The following is an 18,838-nucleotide window of genomic DNA, read 5'->3' as shown; positions in this document are numbered from 1 at the left end:
AAAATCTGAAAGAACCGAGGTAAGAAATTTGATACTTTTTGGGTGTCTCCTCTACCATGCTCGGCTGGAATAAGAACTAAACAGATGTAGTGCTTAGATTAAAAAAACAGTCTGCTGTGGATTGTTTGGGCTCCATTTCTTCAATGAGGCACTCTGCCATGAGAGTAAAGTGAGGCTGAATTGCCTTAAGAAATCATTTTACTCTGATGTCAAAGAGTTCTGCATGCACAGAAGATCTATCCAGTAAAGTAAAGCAGCCATATTGCTGTTCAAAAATGGGGAAATGTACTGAGTGGTTTTGCACTGGAGGGATGCCTTTCCCCAAGCTTTCAACCAGGTACTGTATCTCTTCATATGTCTGCATGGCACTACTGAAAAAGCAGAGAGGTGCACTATGGAGAACCTAATCGTTATGTCTTCCTATCGCAGAAGCTATAATTCAGACTTGTAATTTATCTGATCAAACCTGAAGGTTGCAAAAGCTTATGGCTGTGGAGTGCACTGACTCCTCCTATAGTCTAGAAGTTGGCAAACATGCCTCAAAGAATATTGATAGGACATTTATAGAACATTAGAGGCCGAGTGCTGGCTTGACATCTAAAATTTCAATTTTGAATGTAAAACACATCAATATCAATATAAACTACACTGACATTTTCTTGAGACAAATTCTGTGATCAGAAGATTTAAATAGCTAGTCTAAAGAGTTCCTTAAGTATATTATAAATTCTGGGGGCGGGGAGGGGCGCTTCATATGAGATTGCTCTTCAGTTGTCCCAAACTTAATGCCTGATAGAGATCAATATCAAGACTGATTGGAGTTGCAATCAAAGTCAACTAGTTAGGGGAATACTTGTGTGTTGATGACTGTTTGTTTGGCAAATCATGTAAATGACATCCAAGGCTAAATGTTTAAAGGTATATATTCAGCCTTGCTTAAACTGTTACTTTCCAGATGCATTTTTCCCCCAAGTTTTGTAATCTTCAGCCAGCAGGACTGTGCTGATTGGAGATTAGTAGAGTTGAGTTCCAGCACATCTGAATGGCAACATACTCAAGACAGCTCCTATAAAAAGGATCTATTACCCTGTGTCCCCAAAATAAAAGTGAGAGAAAATGAATGGAAAAAAAAGAGATTTGCAAGCACATTGGTAAACAGTACAAAACTGAAAAAAAATTGATAATGTTGCTGTCCATTAAGAGATGCACTACAACAATCCATTCTCCCTTTGATCACAGTTTTCTGACCTCTTGTGCTTTTCAGAAAGAAACGATATGGAATGGCACAAGAAAGGGAGCCCACAGGCAAATTGTGCATAGGTTGTGCTGCTGATTCAACTCTGTGTGCATCTGATGCAAGCTGCAAGGATCCAGGAAGTGGATTTAAGTTACTGGAAGTAATCCAGTCAGCACCAATTTCAGTTGGAGGGACTGTGGGAGTGAAATTCACAGAAAAGTAAAACAAGAAAAAGGTAAAGTAAATATTAACTCAGGAGGCTCCTTCCTGTGGAACCAAAGGAGAGATGACTAAACACAGAACATAATTCCTAGAACTAAAGAGCAAACGGCATGGCCCAGATTAATCAAATAAAGTGGAGGAGGAAAGTGTTTATTGGGAGTTTGAAAGTAAAAAAAAGACCTTCATGCAGATTAAATAAGGAGGGTACAAAGACAAGAGTTAACAGTCTTATTAGGTCTTTGCCTATGTTGATTGTGGCAAGAAAGTCGAAGGGCAGCAACTCCAGGAAACGGCTCCAAGAGCAGCAATGACGCTTCCACTCGCATGATTTCTGGGGTTTGCTTTTCTTTATTTTATAAAAAAAAAAAATCCTCATTTTAGGGTTCCACAGACTTGGCTATTGCCCTGTCTGTTAGCACTGCCCCTGCAGAAATACAACAGCCAGCTCTGTGTGGCTATCTCCAGTCTCTTGCCTTACACAAGAACATTTATGTTGGATACACTGGATGTGTGGGATTTCTGGATGCTCCCCAATCATACTGTAAAACCAGGAGTCTATGACAGAGGCAGAAAGCCCAGGAATAAAACCCACCATTCTCTTACCACCCGAGTTATTGGAGGTGGAGGGAGAACAGTATCTTGCAAAGGAGACCCAACTGTCTCCTCTTTCACTGTTCACCTGCACGGATCCCAAAGGAAGTGATGGGCACTCTGTGGTGTTTATCCAGACCACAGGTTCCAGAGAAAAAAGAAAGAAGACCTAGGAGCAAAGACCACCAAGATTGGCTCATTTGTCTCCATTCCATTGTAATCCAGTTATTTTTAGAGTGCAGACTGCACATTGGGGTCCAAGGTTTCTCGGTCAGGAGACTCAATGTAGTTGGCTGCTTCCTGGAGCTTCAGCAACATTGCCATCTGTATAAGTAGGATGAAAGACTGATAAGTAATGATCAAACATACCAAATTTACACAGCTTGATGCCTTCTCGTGTATTAAGGCTCCCCTTCCATTCAACAGTGGCTGAGAATTACGGGAGTCAGTGTTACAATATACCTGGAAAGCAGCAGAAGTAAGGCAGGTGGATGCAGATATAAATCAATAGATGTACTTCAGATTGAAAATAATCTGCTACAATGAATATATAGGATGCCAAGATTACCACAAAGAGGACGGAATAACTCTGATTATTTAAAATCATATTAATTTTTCATCTGTGCTTTGGATTAAGCGGGGAGCTAAGTGAATGGAAAACATGTACAGTTCTACAAAGACAATATACACAGATATTTGCATAATGCAAGTTTATGTTTCATAATCTACCAGCCTTATTTGCAGTTGTATCTGGTATTTTATTTTTATTCAGGTAAGAATGCATACTATGGCACTTTGAATCTGAAAGGGATGTGAGAAGAGGCTAACGCTGCTTTGAAACCCCCATTAATACTTTTATGGGATTAAGATAAGAGCAAATGTGGTCAGTGAAGATAGGCTAACTAAAACAGAAGAAACATACTGTCTATTCCAAGTCCAGAATTTGGGACTCCCTCTAATATCACTCATCCATTATAATTTCTGTACATGTACTACTCTGTCAGGATCTTACATTTTATATCCTTTTTATAGGAGCAATCACTTCCAGGATCTTTATCTCACAGTCACTTGCTACCATCAATTTCTGTTTGGGTCAACAAAGGAATATATGTGATAGGGTTTGCTTCTGTCCTGTATCATCCGTAACTCATCAATCATTAGGTACATAACTATTCCATGTAGTTTTCTCAGTTGGTATGTGGTGCTTTTTCTTTGACTTACACATCTTTGCCACCTTGTGGCCATATCATGACAATGCCAGAGCACAATCACTTAGGCGTTGTCTTTTGTGAAGGTCATTATGCTTTCAGAAGAGGTCAACAATGCAGTCTTGATTATATGGCAGAGGAGAAGAGAGATTTGTCTTCCCCATATTAACTTGTGCATTTAGTCCAATGCTCTAGTGTTATTTCAGATATAAGACATGAGGGGAGGGAGAAACAGGGGTTCTAAAACAGAGAGGGACATAATGGAGAAAGCCACTCTGACAACTTTACAATTGCCTCCAGTCATAGAGTAATTAAGCTAACAATTTAGCAAGGGCTGTCAATTTTTGACAAAATGAAAATTGATGAGGAGAAGTAACTTTTCTATTCCTATCAGCTATGGTGTTTGAAAAAAATAATAATAATAGATCTTTCCATTAGTGACAAGAACTGAGATACTAATTCATGATTCTGAGCAAATGAAGGCGGCTATACGTGTCCCAGGATAATGTTGCAGGATCCAATCTAGGTCAGTCACCGGGATGAGAGGTTTTGTCTTCCAAGCTTTCAGAGTCGTGCTGGAGCCCCCATCTTCAGGGAACGTCTCTCTCTCTCTCTCTCTTGTGACCAACCCAGATTGGATGATTCTGAGCTCTCAATTTAATTCTCTTGTGCAAAGAATCAGTAGCAACTATTCTCATTTGCAAGCTGAAAACATACCAAGGGATCTGATTCCAGAGAATTGGGCGTAGAATCCTTGCCACTCCGTTCCTCTGGAGGAGATACTATGCTGTGGGGCCCCACACTGGGTGGGGGAAGATGATATAGTTTTGATTGATCTTGCTGGGCTGATGGCCAAGGCAATGTGTCTCTCACCCACTCCACGGGGTCCTCCCAAGCAGCTTTCTGCCCATGCACCTGCAACACAGAAGGGTGAGAAAGAATACTGACCTTGCTAGGTACAAGCAACACACACATGCACCTAAGTCTTCCAGTTCCTTCACCGGGGAACAAAGTAGAGCTTAGAACATTTTCAAGGCAATGGAGGACAAGATTGGATGGAACTGCTTTTCTGTAGGACTTTATGAATAATTCAGAGTAAAAGGAAATAGCAACTTGTAGCTGAGTAACATATGTGCATATTGATGCAGGCTTTAACCGCATCACTAATTCTTCCAGAAGAGATAAGGATGCATGGAAATTTACCTTGATCCCATCCTTTGCTCCTTCCTGAAGGTAGGGGATAATTGAATTGTTCCATAGATCAATAAACCAGGTTCGGAAATCCTCGATACCAATTGGGCATGACAGGAAGAAACAAGGACCTGGAAAAAAAAACAGTAAGGGGAAGAAGGTAAACTGCTAGCCAATGGAGGATTATCACCAAAAATATAGAAGAAAATAAAGGTTATGTAAAATAATGTTCTAATAAAGAATAAATAAAGAAGAATAACATAGAAAATTGTCTTTACAACTAGAGTGACTCTAAGTATATTTATTTATTTATTAAATTTTTATACCACCCTTCTCCCGAAGGACTCAGGGCGGTGTACAGGGCAATAAATATCAAAATATAAATACAAAAGTTAAAAAGAAGTTAAAAAGGATTAAATAATTATGCCCAATATAATACAATAATAAAACTGTGTTCAAACTAAATCCAACCCCAAACCCATCAGACCAGGCCAGATTGTATACATATTACTTTCCCCTCACCATGAATTAACTGCAAGGAACTCAAATGGGAGGCCGAAGCTTCCATGCAGTGTGTTAACCCTTCTTTTATTAGTCTGAAATAAGATGCAATGTGATGGTGAGGTTCATTTCAGCTTACTGGATGATAAAAGCTTAGGCTTACCAATGAGAAAGTCAGAAGTGCTATGCTTCTCCAAGAAGGTATGGAGGTGATACCAGAGCTTTGGCACCCAGTCCAACACACGTAACAGCTCGTCCCGGTTGGCATTGACATCACTGTCAGATTCAAGCAGCTTCCGACGTAAATAGCGCACCAGGAAGCCATTAGCTGGCTCCACGTTATTGGAGAAAGTCAGCATCCTACAAGTAATATGCTACGTTGGTCATGGCAAAAAAAGGAAAGTGCTCAACCTAAGCAAATTATCCTCTTCCATTGTCTTTTCTAGACTAAAATATTGAGTAAGAGAAAAAAACTTTATATCTTCCTCATCCCAGAAAATAATCTGCATATAGTGCATGCTCCCCAAATATGGGGAGTATGACCTTGACAGTATAGAAGAAACATTCTAAATAGACATTGTTCTAGTAATTACCTGAAACTGAGGTGGAGGCCATGGTTTGGAGTCATCTTAACAGGCTGGTTAGTTGTTCCAATTATGTAAGGGCTTATGGGGAAGAAAAAGAAAATTGCATATAAGTGTATTTGCATTCTGGATGGGGGGACCATTTTATTTATTTACAGGACCTATATGGCTGCCTATCTGACATAATGACTTTAGGCGGCTCACAATGTATTCAGGGCTTCTTTATTCTGACCTTCCACCATTTTCAATAGAGTTGTGGGGGGAGGGGTTGGTTTTTGTTTTGGGGTTTGTTTGTTTTTGGGTGCCTTCATGTCAATGTTGATTCCTGAAGACTGAAATACTGAAGATAAAATAGTGTGGTCACCTTTTTCTGGTAGTTTATTGCACTGCTCTAGGGCACAATAAAACATACTCTTAATTATTTTGATTACAGTATTAGGGGTTTGAGACATTAGATGCTCTATCGGTCAAATGACAACCTGCTCTATGATCCCGAAGAGGAAAGTTACAACCCTTCCTACCTATGCCAGGTTGGACATCCAAACTAAGGATAAGAAAGTTCTTTTGTTTAATGTGATTCAATGCCATAAGCCTGAAATAATAGTGCCATGTCATTCACAAAAAGCTATCATTTTTAGCTACAAGATAGGCAGGGAAAAAAATACCAGTTTAGCATAATCTGGAAATTCTTGTAATTTACATAGTTTACAGGACAGGATCTTTATTTTGGTATTTGTTAGTTCAATACCAATACCAGTTAGTTCAATACCAATACCTGTATCTTAGTTTCTCACCATTTGTGATACTTGCAGGTAAGTGCTCCATTGACAAGCTCACTGATGGAGCCAGGCTCACTGAGATCATCTAAGAGAATAACTAATGGAACATCAATCCCTGTTTCCCGATCAATCTGATTGGCTAGATTGGAGAGGTAAAGCTGTAAGTCCTGGTGCAAACAATGAAAGTAAGATGTTATTGTATCAATAGAGAGAGAATATTCAGAAACATCGCAATGCAGAAACACAGGGACATCAGGAAAAGTTCACGGGGCTGAGGGCTTAGGGCTGAGGACTAAAGGGGAATACTGACAAAGGGCTGGAAAAATAGATTCATGACAATTAAAACTTCAGTGCCATACCTGCATGTCTCAGAACAAGTTCCATTGAAATTAAATCTAGAATTACAGTGAAGAATGAATGGTTCCATGAGGATAAATTGTCTCAACTGAAATAACAGAGGAACCTATGACTAAGATCATGTAAAGGTTTGAGTTAAGATCTGGAGGTACTGCCCTAGTGACTATTCAGAAATGAAACAATTAAAAGTTTTCTACCTTGCATGATTGCTGGTGCATGTTGAAAGTATTAACGATGCCTTCAGTAACCTCACGGCCTGAACGTTCCACCAGATATTCAGCCAGACGATTAGTCAGGTAGGTCTTGCCAGTTCCACTTGGTCCAGAGAGAATAAGGCGCCGGTGCTTGAGTAGAAGGCTTATGTAGTGCTGCATCATTGGTTTGGGGATAAGAGTCTCAAAAACCAGGCTGTCCACACATTTTTCTTTCAAACCTACACCCAAGAATATTAAAAGAAACCTTCATAACATCATATAGTAGCCTCAGTTTTGCATTATAATGGTCCTTCATGTGCCGGAACAGTTTCTTTTTTTTTTGGTAACAATTTTCAATTGTTTATCCCAGTTTCTTTCTAGCTACAGTTAGTCAGAAATATCCACATTTTGCATCAGATTGAAAAGGACTAATGAGGAAGGCATTCAGATAACCTACATTAATTATTCAGACTCCCAATTTGAGAAATACCAGATTAAATAACAATCTCAAGGGGTCTTGAAACTGAGATTCATTTCCATCTAATATCAAAACCAGAGAGAATGCTATTCTAACATAAACAAATACAATTCTTTGCATATAATTGGTACAGCATAGTGCTACACTGTTACAGTCATCACCATCACCTAATTCTGGAATTAGAAATGCTTTCCAGAGGCTCTCTTAATCCTGTTGCTTTTGCCTCTCTGTCAGCCATTTAGAAATAAATAGTTAATAACTAATGGAAAAAGCAGGACCTTTCAAAGTCACAGCAATGCTGGTCACACCCCGGCGGGAAGGAGGTAGTTCTGGTGGCTCCATGTCCAAGATTCTTTTAACATGGTTAATGCTGTAGCCATAGACAGACTCAGTGCTGAGTCCCAGAGTCAGAGCAGGGTCCATCTTGGTGACATAATCCTAAACAAAGGACAGAAGTTTTTCCAATTAATGAGGCTCTCAAAATACTTAATGCTACACTTGTTCTAAGAATACAGTGAATGCTCTCTAGAAATAAGATCAGGTATAAAGATAAATAATAATTGCCACTACAAATATGACTTAGAAACAACAACAAAATTCCATGTACTTTGTTCTTTGATCCACTGTACTCTCTCCCTGGTTTTTCAGTTCTCAACATTCTGTGGCCACTAAGCATGCTCAGCCTGCACTGGGTTATTTTAAGAATACATGTTGTTTTTCTTTTTTTATTTTCTTTTCCTTTTTGCATTTCCTACACCTGGTATCTTCCTTTTGTAGTTGACTTTGTCCACATCAAATTTAAATATTTATTTATTTATTTATTTTATTGCATTTATATACCGCCCTTTCCCTGAGGACTCAGGGCGGTTTACAGGGAGTTAAAAATTTAAAGCCCTACATGGCCTAGGCCCAGGATATTTGCAGGACCGTCTGCTGCCGGGAATGACTTCCCATTGCCCAGTGCGCTCACACAGAGAGGGCCTCCTCAGGGTGCCAGCGGCTAGACAATGTCGGCTGGCGACCCCCAGGGGGAGGGCCTTCTCTGTGGGAGCGCCAGCCCTGTGGAACCAACTTCCCCTTGAGCTCTGGATGGCCCCAGATCTCTGGTCCTTTCGCCGTGGCCTTAAAACATTCCTTTTTCATCAGGCTGACCTGGACTGACGACAGGGTTTTTTATAATTTTTTTTAAATTTTTAATTGTTTAGTTTAACTTATTTATTGGGGCTGTTTATTTAATTTCTTTTAACTTTTGTATTGTTGTTTTTATTGTTGTTAGCCGCCCTGAGTCCTTTGGGAGATAGGGCGGCATATAAGTCCCAAGAATGAATGAATGAATGAATGAATGAATGAATGAATGAATGAATGAATGAATGAATAAATAAATAAATAAATAAATAAATAAATAAATAAATAAATAAATAAAATATTTAAATTTAAATATTTAAATTTATCATTTAGATAAATATTCTATGAATATGTGCAATAACTTCAATTGCATTGGTAAAGATTGATAGAAGAGATGAACTGCCATCCTTAGACTGATATGATTAAAGGCCCATAGCTAATAAAAAAAATCACCATTTTCACGTATTCACTGAATTATTCATATCATGTATGGAAAGGTCAAATGTTAATTAACTTTCTTATGCAAAAGAGTAAATTGCAACAGAAAGCCCCTGGTTTGGCCATACAATGGTCAAGGAAGAAACCTTGTTTGTGTAGGTGTGTGTAGAGGGAAGGGGGTGATGGTGTATTGGTTATCTTTATTAGGTCCATCTTATCTTTTTCTCTCTGCCATTCCTCTGCTATTCTGAGATTCTTTTTAACTTAATAGTATGGAAGAGGGTCAGAAGGAAAATAGTATTTAAAGTTCTGTCCTTGAAGCCCAGGAAGAGAAAGTAACATAAGACTGAGCTGTGAATGCTTGAATCCAAAATTTAGACCTCTGGATATCTGAAATAAAGTTTTTGAAGACAGAAGTATAGCAAAAAGGTTGTGTTAATTAGCAACGTACCTTGAAAACCTGACAGACAGCTTCATCCAGCATTTTCCAGTCCAATTTGCCATTCACTTTGCTACTGCCCAAATAAAACTCCTGCTGCTTCAAGTCCTGGAAGCCAAACCAGAGGTACAATATGGTTGCAGTTGTTTACAACGGCAAAATGGATCATCTCATTAAAGTTATATCTCCTCTCCCAAATATGTTGCACATGAGACACACTGTCCCAAACAGGGACCTCTCCCTTCTTGTGATGGTACTTACTCCTTTGATAATGTGCTGAGGTGGCATGCGCACTACTATTCGTAGTACCATTTCATCCTTCTGGGTACCAGCACTGATACCATCCATTGGCGACAGTTCTGGAAAAGCAAAATTCAAGCACATCATATTTGATCACTTCATTTTAATCACTGAGAAATCCTGCCTATCACAGACTGAAATTGAGTTAGTGCGCTAAAAAAATTCTATTCATTTTTTCCCCTGTACAGAGTCCAGAAAGTAGAAGAAACATTTTTTATTTAAAATTAAAATTATTTTTAAAAATTATTAAAAAAAAATAAAATTAAAATTTGATGGGGCAACTGAGAACTTTGCTTTATTTTATTTGAATGTATAAAAATGCAACTTATGTAGTGTTCTGGTCAAGCTTTCATAAATACTGCCTATTTCATGCTGATAATAATTTCTGATTAACAATTCTATGAATACCATCAGCTTAATCTGTGTACATTTTAATGTCTTCTTTAATAAATAAATCACACCATTCCTTACACAGAACATCCGGTTTCCAATTGTTATGGGTTCAAAAGAAAAAAATCCATTTTGTGCACACCCCTAATTACTACATGTCACATTCTCCCTGATATAAACACGGCTTCATATAGCATGTATCATTACCCTCTCTTTCCCCTCCAAAACAAATTTTGATTCTATCTTTTAAGCATCAATCGTTCAAGAACAACAGTATGAGAAGATTATGACCGAGAGGTGGAAAGTAAGTTGCTATCTATAGTTTGGTGATCCTACTTTTCCCTTTTTCTTTTCTTACCCGTATCAGTTAAACTGGGACTGAAAGAGTGACTCAGCTGTAGTCCTAAGGAGCGCCTTGGGGAAGATGCAGCAGATGAGCTCAAAAGATGACTTGGGATAGATGATGGCCCAGGTGCTACCTTTAGCCGGTCATTTTCAGCTTTCAATAGATCTACTTCCAGCTAAAGGAAATGAACAAAGAGCAAACGCTGGGATGATAGACCTAATAAGAACAACAATATTCATTCATACCATTCATTTATTTAGAGGGCTTATATACCACTCCCATCAAAACCGATCTGAGCAGTTTACATATCCTATTTATGTAAATGTGGTTAAAAAGTGCAAAGTTAAAACCAAGACAACAAAAACATAGCATCATAATAAATAAAACTCTACATTTCGATTGCAGAAATGGTAACAGCAATAGTTTATTGATTAGTCTTGTTGTGACTCAGGGCCAGCCTGTGGGTCCGACAGCCGGCTCCGATGTATCGGATGACTCAGATGAGGGGGAGGGAAACGAACCGGCTGATGATGGTTTGGAGGCTTTGCAGAGCCCTCAGCCGGGGACCTCTTCTCAGCTGCGTGAGCCCGAGAGTGCGGAGGAAGATGACCCACAGCTGGCCCTGTTCAAGGACGCCCGACACAGGAGGCAGTCGAGCAGGAACAAACAAAGAAAGGCTGTGGGACTCCTCGGGAGGAGGCACAGGGAGACCACGCCCTGAGCTCTCTATAAAAGGAGTGTTTGGGGAGGGGCTGGTTGCTGAAAGCAACTTTTCCGCTTGAGAAGACAAGCTCTAGTGTTTTTGTTAACTGCGTAATTAAATCTTGGCAGATGCCTTTTAGCCTTGGACGCTCTCCAGTCTCTTCTTTCTGAATAGGGGTTTGCCTTACTACAAGGCCAGAAGAGGGCTGGTTCAGAACAAGTCTTATGATCATATTGTAATTACAAGAAGAAGCAGTTTGTAACAATCGTACTGGAAAAAAAACAGTTTTGGCAGCCTTTCTGAAACCCAGGAGGATAGGGACTATTCTGATCTGAGTGGCATCGGTGTCCGAAAGAAAGGGACAACTTAAAAGGCCCACTGCCAAACCCAATCTCTGAAGATGGCAATTGAACTGAACTAAACTGCTCTGTTGGATCTTATAATAAGACAAGCAAAACCAATCTGAGGAAGGCAATCCTGAAGATATCCGGGTCCTATGTCATGCACTTTGAATTGTGCTTGGCAACCAACATTATGGATTCCAGAGACTAAAGACTCAGTAGTAAATGCTAAACTTGAGCCATTGGAAAAAAAGGTCTTTAAAACCAAATGTAGTTTTTGTATTTCTTTTCCACCAGACAGCAGGTGTTTGGTAGCACTTCATTTTGTTCATTAGCATTGATGTCAAACCTGCAGCAGTGAAAGTTAAGCAATATAGAGGACAGCAGAGGTTTCCTGCTTCCTAAGCAAAATAAAATTGTTTTGAGCTCCTAAACTATTTTTATTTATTTATTTTATTTTAATTCCATTTATATCCCGCCCTTCTCCGAAGACTCAGGGCGGCTTACAAGCTTAGCAGTAGCCTTCATTCTATGTATATGCCTGCTTATTAGGGCTTTCACACCCCCTCCAAGCGGCATTATTACAAAGTCAGCTTAATTGCCCCCAACAATCTGGGTCCTCATTTTACCCACCTCGGAAGGATGGAAGGCTGAGTCAACCTTGAGCCTGGTGGGATGCGAACCTGCACTAATTGCAGGCAGCTGGTGTTACTTAAGGAGGCATCAGCCCACTGCTCCACCAAGGCTCTTAATTCTTTCCTGTGCTCTCTCCCTCTCACTGTCTTTCTCTAACAACATTTATTTTTATTTTTACTTGTTCTGAAACAATGTATGTGTTTGGAATATTATTAGGACAGGAAATGGTTCAAATGACATATCTTGTTAGCTATGTGGTGTGCATCTGACCTTATTTAATTTTTTAATCTCAAGAAATATGTGGGGCAGTGAAAAACACTGTGGCCATGATGAGTTTAAAAGTAGAAAAGAGCCTCCTTTAAAAAAAAATCCTTACATTGGGGAAAGAAATTTGGAATTAATCAAAACATGTAAGGATCGATAACCCATGCACAACTGTTTAAACAGTGATAAAAACAAAATTAGCAGTATCACCTACATGTAACATAGGGCATGTATCATAAAATTGTTTTTTGTTTAATGAAAACACAAAACAGGCATTCAGAAATTGGTCCCCATAGCAATGTACAAACTGTAATCTGAGCCACAATGTCCAGCTATGCAGAGCACCAGCCCTACCTGCATATTGTGCATCGTTTCACGCAACTGATCCAGCTGATGGGCAGAGTTTAGGGCTTCCAAACGAATGTCAGTCAGTTTCATTTCTTTTTCCCATAGCTCTGAGCGTAATTCTGAAACCTCCTTTTTCTCAGGTTCTTCTTCACTGGCCTGGAAGAGTCTGCATAAGGAATGAAGAGCCATTAAAACAGAGGATCAAAGACAAGTACATGCAGAGAATTAATGCTATGTCAAACTCAATCTAGTCCGCTTCTTCTAATCTTCCCAAATACCAAACTGCCCACACAGGCCTTCCTCTTCTGTCTCCAGTACAGTTGGAGGCTGGACTTACTCAGTGGCATCAATGCCTACAGAAGAGGAGTTGGAAGATTTGATGGAAGGAGAGGCTGTTTCCATGGATCCATGCTGTAGTTTTGGAGATGATGGTGCTGAAGAATCAGGGGTGGCAATTTCCTCTATATCAGAATAGGAGGATGCAGATTTTGGACCCTTTTTGATGCTGAAAGCTTTGTTGAAAGAACTCCTTAACTGAAGAGGAAAATACAGATATAGAAAAGGTTAGAAAAGCCCACCCAGAGTCTCCATTAAGTCAAGAAAATTCCTCTCAAATAATTTTGAATACGTTTCAAGATATTTGATTCTTTTTTAAAAAAAACAACACGACATTTCATATATCATATTCCAGACAATGTTTCTAACATTAGCATTAAGTAAGCCAACGGCTTTTAAAAGAATTTATACTCTTTCAGATACAGATTACTACATTTAATTAATGACTATTTAAGATACAGATTAATGTGCATTCCATCCAGAAGCATGCACTGATTGAAAAAAAAAACATTTTTCCGAACATATTTAAAGAATAGGAATGCCAGCGTAAAAAAGGTGATTGAAGTATCTATGATTGGGGTTCAGTGCATCTTAATTAGACTCCCCAAGTACCAGCCAGTAGACCTAAGAGGATTCATCAGCAATACTGTCTGGTTTCAAGCAAGCCAATGTAAATAAGTTGGGCCAAGGAGTGGGGGCCATGAAAGTCCTTCTGACAAAAGTAGGCTTGCTCCCTTCACCTCATAGCATGTGAAATGCCTCAAGCTGAGTCAGCTGCTGGCAAGGAAATGAAATTATTCTAAATGTCACTATTCTTATCTCACCATGAAAAGAACCAGACTGCTTGCATGACTGGAAACCATAAATCTGAGTCCTTGAGGGAAGCTAAATATATAAACCCTGTTTGTTTGAAAGAAAGTTTGTTTGAAAGAAACACAGCCCAGCATGACCTGGGGGTTCCAAAGCAATAATGTATCTGTTGCAGGTTAGGGAAGATGCAGATATGTGGTGGGTCCTCCTCTCCCTCCCCCCCAGCAGCTAGTATAGTATAAATAAATAACCTTATTCGGCATAGTAATAAAGGAAACCACATTCAGACGTGTCTAAGACTAAGACTTGGACACGTCTGAATATGCACTAGACTCCATAATTGGCAACAACAATGGCACAGATCAACTGAGATTTTACATATAACTGCTACCATTGTCATGTATGTCTAATGTATCAGAAGGAGATTAGTTCAAAGTGTTCTGGAATTCTAGCAACAAGAATTCTTGTCTCTAATGGGAAGCAAATGAGGGCAGGGTTTTATTAGTGTACAAAAAAAATTAAAAGAGAATGACATTTGGACAACAGGTTTGTAATCTCAATTATAATCCACTACCGCTATCTCTTTATGGAAACTTGGATTCTTAGGAGTAGACAAGACTTATATCATGAGAATTGATGCTTTCCCTGTGTCTGTTTAGGAAGGGACTTGGTGAGGTTACAGGTTTATTATAAACATGTCTATGGAGTTTCTCAGTCATCCAGGTCATGGTTGTCCCAAATGTGCTTTTTCACGAGGCAACTGGACTTTCTTATTTTCTCTTAGAAGACATTTCGCTGATTCAGCAGTCTATCTGCATTTAAAAGACAAAGGCCACTCTTTCAAAGACAGCAAAGTCCACATTTTGGGCAGAGAGGACCACTGGTTTGAAAGAAGGGTCAAAGAGGCCATCTATGTCAAAATCGAACAGCCTTCTCTCAATAGAGGGGGAGGAAAACAACCATCACCCATGTCTACAACACAGTCCTTTCAATAGTTCCACTGTTTGCATTACTCAGGTGACCCTGATGATATAGATAAGCCTCCAGGTGAATGCAAATGACCAGCTGTCTGCAAGGAATACAAATCCTTCCATTCCCCACCATCCAGTCAGAGCTGAAGAAGCTTTTTGAATGAGAAGCAAAACATCTTCAAAGAGAAAAAATAAAGTCCAGTTGCCTCGTGAAAAAGGACCTTTGGGATATTATAAACATGCCATAATTGATTCCTTGGATCACATGGTTGCTTTTTCCAAAGCAGAGGAAAAAGATACTGAGGAAAGTCTGAGCATTCAAAAGGTTCTAGTGGTAGTCACCGTATTTCAGTATATCTATAGGTCTATCACAGGCAAAAAATGAGATATAAATTAAAATCTTTATTTTAGGAATAAAAAAAAAACAGGAGGGAGACAGGAGGCAGACAAATTAGAATTCATGCATTTCTTCTTGTCACCATGACAGGCAAAGAAGTCATTGTACTGATAACATGCATCTCTATTTGTCACACATTCAGATATTATTCTATCATTAAGTTACATTGTTAAGAGCAGCGTTTCCCAACCTTAGGAACTTGAAGATGCGTGGACTTCAACTCCCAGAATTCCCCAGCCAGCATAGCTGGCTGGGGAATTCTGGGAGTTGAAGTCCACGCATCTTCAAGTTCCTAAGGTTGGGAAACGCTGGTTAAGAGCACCATTTCATTCCTGTCTTAGTCAGAGAAGGATTAGGAAGAAACAGGTAGGAATAATCAGATTCCACCTATAAGGTGATTTTGCAGTGTAGCTGATCATGTCAAGGATAACCTGCAGTATTTGTAAAATGTCACAACATCAAACAGGCACATTTTCTAAGCTTACTGAGTGTGAATAAACTCTTGTGATGCTTATAAATTTATCCACTTATAAAGCACTATCCTCCTGGATGTTATAGATTTGGAATTTAAATATGTTCCAACAGTCAATTCTACATCCCTACCTTTCTTGAACTCTTATACTGCTTTATTACATTTACAAATAAGGCTAGGTTGTTTCCTTTGCCTAGACTGTATAAGCCCTTTCTAGTTTTAATGGAAAAATATTCATCAGAACAGGGAACTAAAAGATGAGTATATTCATCATACTCATACATCCAAAGCCTTGCTATTAAAAGACCAAAGAAGCAGACTGTTCTTTCCAAAGTAATGATTCAATCATTATTGTAAAAAATATTTTTAAACTAAGAAAATAGTTGTATGCTTTGCTCGTGAGAGGACTAAATAATGCATGACTTTATTCATGCTCAGGCAGAGCATGCAACATGCATGCATACACACACTCACACAGACACAAAACAAGCATTGATTCACATGTGTATTGAGACAGTAGCAGGAGGAACAGCCACTGTAATGGGTGAAGATAGCACTGTAATGGAAAATAGGGTTTACTATAATTATCATACTTCCAATCTGCCCATTAACCCAATTCTTTGGGCAGATCATAGAAATGCTATTTTTCACCCTGCAGCCAGTCTCTGAAGCGAAAGGAAAAGAAAACTACCTCAGTGAATTGTCCTCTTGTTTAGCTTCAAATGGCAGTTACTAGTATCTAGGACTTGGAATGGGACAACTCATCACGGCTAACTTGCCATGGCCAAAAGGCCACAGTTAACTTGCCACAGCCAATTCACCACAGGACAACTCACCATGGCCAACTCACTGCATGACAACCCACCGTGGAACAATTCAACAATTGAATTTAATTATTTAAAATAATTTTAAAAATATTTTAATTTTTGTCAATCACATTTCATTTTGTCCCTCCTTTGGCATCCTTTCTTTAATGTTTATATTCCATCATTTCTTCGATATTATTGTAACTCTTGTCCCATGGCAAATTGTCCTGCAATGAATTGGCCATGGCAAGCTGTTACGCAGTGAGTTAGCTGTGGCAAGTTGGCCATGGTGAGTTGTCTTAGACCCTCTAAGATTTGCATTTTGTTCATTTCAGCCTGCTGCAAGCTGTGAATGCTTGAAATCCTGCCTGGATATTCCACAAACAAGACCTGACCTTGCTAGTAACACAATGGGTCTGTTTCCAAAATGGAAGGTCACTTAGGGAGGTAGGCATTGCCTGGCAGAAACATTCCTGATGAGGTCTGCCCACACAGAAATAAAGAAAATGTCATAAGTTTTTGAATCTTGTTTTTGGATTATTGAAACTAAGTAAGCCTAGATATCAAGACACCCAAACAAAACTGAGACTGAATATGAAAAGTATGATCAAATGACTTTGTTATTATTTATTTAAACAGCTTTACTTGTATCCTTTAAAAAAAGTTCTTAATAACTTATCAGAAAATTCAAATGGTGATATTATGGCTCAAGTGTAATACAATAATTTTTAAACTGAGAACTTTTCCTTAACATAAGAGGAATTGTTTAACTTGTACTCTCTCTCTCTCTCTCTCTCTCTCTCTCTCTCTCTCTCTCTCTCTCTCTCTCTCTCTCTCTCTCTCTCTCTTCATCTATCTGTAGAACTATTGCTAACGATGAAAAAGGAAGATACTTAAATCCATTTGTTTAAATATACTTCCTTTTCTTATGATAACTATCATGCATCTACATACCTTAAGATTGGAACACAGTCTTTAAAAACCAACTATAATTGGGAAGTGATTAAAAATACTAGTTTATGAAAAGCACAATGCTTGTCAGAGTGAATCAGGGCAGATTCAAAATTATATTATCAACAGATATGAAACTTTCCCCCCAATCCCAGTGCAGTGCCTCTTACAGTATGACTTGGCAGTGCAAGTACATGAGCAAATGGGATGGTTAGTTTCACAAGTGTTGAGCTGTCCCATATACAATGGAGTGACCAATTAGGAGTAAAACATAAGGAAAGGACTGGGAAGAAGGTGAAAGGGAAGTTCCAAGCTTACCTCATATACCTGAAAATAAAAAAGTGTTGTAGATCAGCATTGAAGGAAGAAAAGGGAAAAACAGTACAGCAAGACTTAAGCATGCACTCAGCTCAGAGCTCCCTGCCCAGAAGCAGCAGGGATGTTCAGCATACAGAGGTAGAACAGACTCCTATTCCAGTCTTCCTAAAAGGAAGATTCACATACTGAATAGAGAGCTGGGGGTATAGCTCTCCTTGGAATAGTGGGAAATACCAGAATTGTAAGGATAACATACAGGAAAAATAAGGACTCACATTAGAAGCACAAATAGTGACTTGTCATGCAAAAAAAAGTTGTGAAGAATTTAGTTTAATAATTGCATATTATTCTCTGTTTCAAAATATTTCATTTCAATTACTCTTCTTTTTTCCTGTTTAAAGAGGAGCCTAAAAACTGAGACTTCTCTGTTCTATATTCTGGCTCAAAACAAACTGTTGGAATGAGAACAAAAAAACATCAAATAATTAAAAGTAAGAGATGGAAGTGAGTGGGCAGAAAAAAAAGGGCATATTGAGTAACATTTAGGTGCATGTGTTTGTTTTAATAAAAATCCATAATGACATGGACATCACTTCCCTTGATCTGCTAGGCCATCATAATTAAATATGATTGGCATATACTTCATAGGCCATCGCTTAGCAGTGGATGAAGCCACCTGTAGCAAGTAATTTTGCATTTGAATTCAAGAGCAAAATAATGCAAACTAAAATTCTGTAAGAAATATTTTCTCCAAGCGGGTATAACTAATGCTATAGGTAAGAATCCTGGAATAACCATGGTTGTCATTCTATTACCTATTCTGATAAAACACTACAGGATTTCATATTCATAAACTGTAGAAATAAACTTAAATCTCCTGGCTTCACTTCCATCTTGACCTACCCAGCTTTTCTTCTTCTTCTTCTTGGCATCTGCATCTTTGCCACTACCAATGCTAGAATGGCTGGTGATACTATTCAGGCTGGATATACTATCTGATGAGTTTTGCCTCTTGATTCGTAGTTCTGGACAACAAGGAAAAGAAAAGACCCATTCAAAATATGCTTACAGACTTGAGTACTTTTGCACCATTGCATCCCTTCAG

At 38.8% G+C, this 18,838-nt stretch overlaps 1 protein-coding gene across 1 annotated transcript in view; it reads right to left on the bottom strand.

Moving 5' to 3' along the window:
- Positions 1-1,620: 1,620 nt before the first annotated feature.
- NAV1 (neuron navigator 1) overlaps positions 1,621-18,838 on the bottom strand; it is a 247,801-nt gene continuing 230,583 nt past the window's right edge. Inside the window, 16 exon segments of the mRNA XM_083360193.1 lie at positions 1,621-2,374; positions 3,976-4,173; positions 4,462-4,580; positions 5,114-5,310; positions 5,544-5,615; positions 6,329-6,480; positions 6,868-7,103; positions 7,621-7,780; positions 9,357-9,452; positions 9,606-9,703; positions 10,393-10,555; positions 12,679-12,828; positions 12,965-13,006; positions 13,009-13,206; positions 17,734-17,742; positions 18,637-18,758. Of these exon segments, the coding sequence (XP_083216319.1) occupies positions 2,282-2,374; positions 3,976-4,173; positions 4,462-4,580; positions 5,114-5,310; positions 5,544-5,615; positions 6,329-6,480; positions 6,868-7,103; positions 7,621-7,780; positions 9,357-9,452; positions 9,606-9,703; positions 10,393-10,555; positions 12,679-12,828; positions 12,965-13,006; positions 13,009-13,206; positions 17,734-17,742; positions 18,637-18,758 (2,105 nt within the window). The 3' untranslated portion in view covers positions 1,621-2,281.

This window comes from Vipera ursinii (genome assembly GCF_947247035.1).
Source record: "Vipera ursinii genome assembly, chromosome: 3".
In the NCBI taxonomy this organism is placed as follows: domain Eukaryota; kingdom Metazoa; phylum Chordata; class Lepidosauria; order Squamata; family Viperidae; genus Vipera; species Vipera ursinii.
The sequence above is the reverse complement of the archived record's forward strand: the minus strand, read 5'-3'. Positions and strand labels throughout refer to the sequence as shown.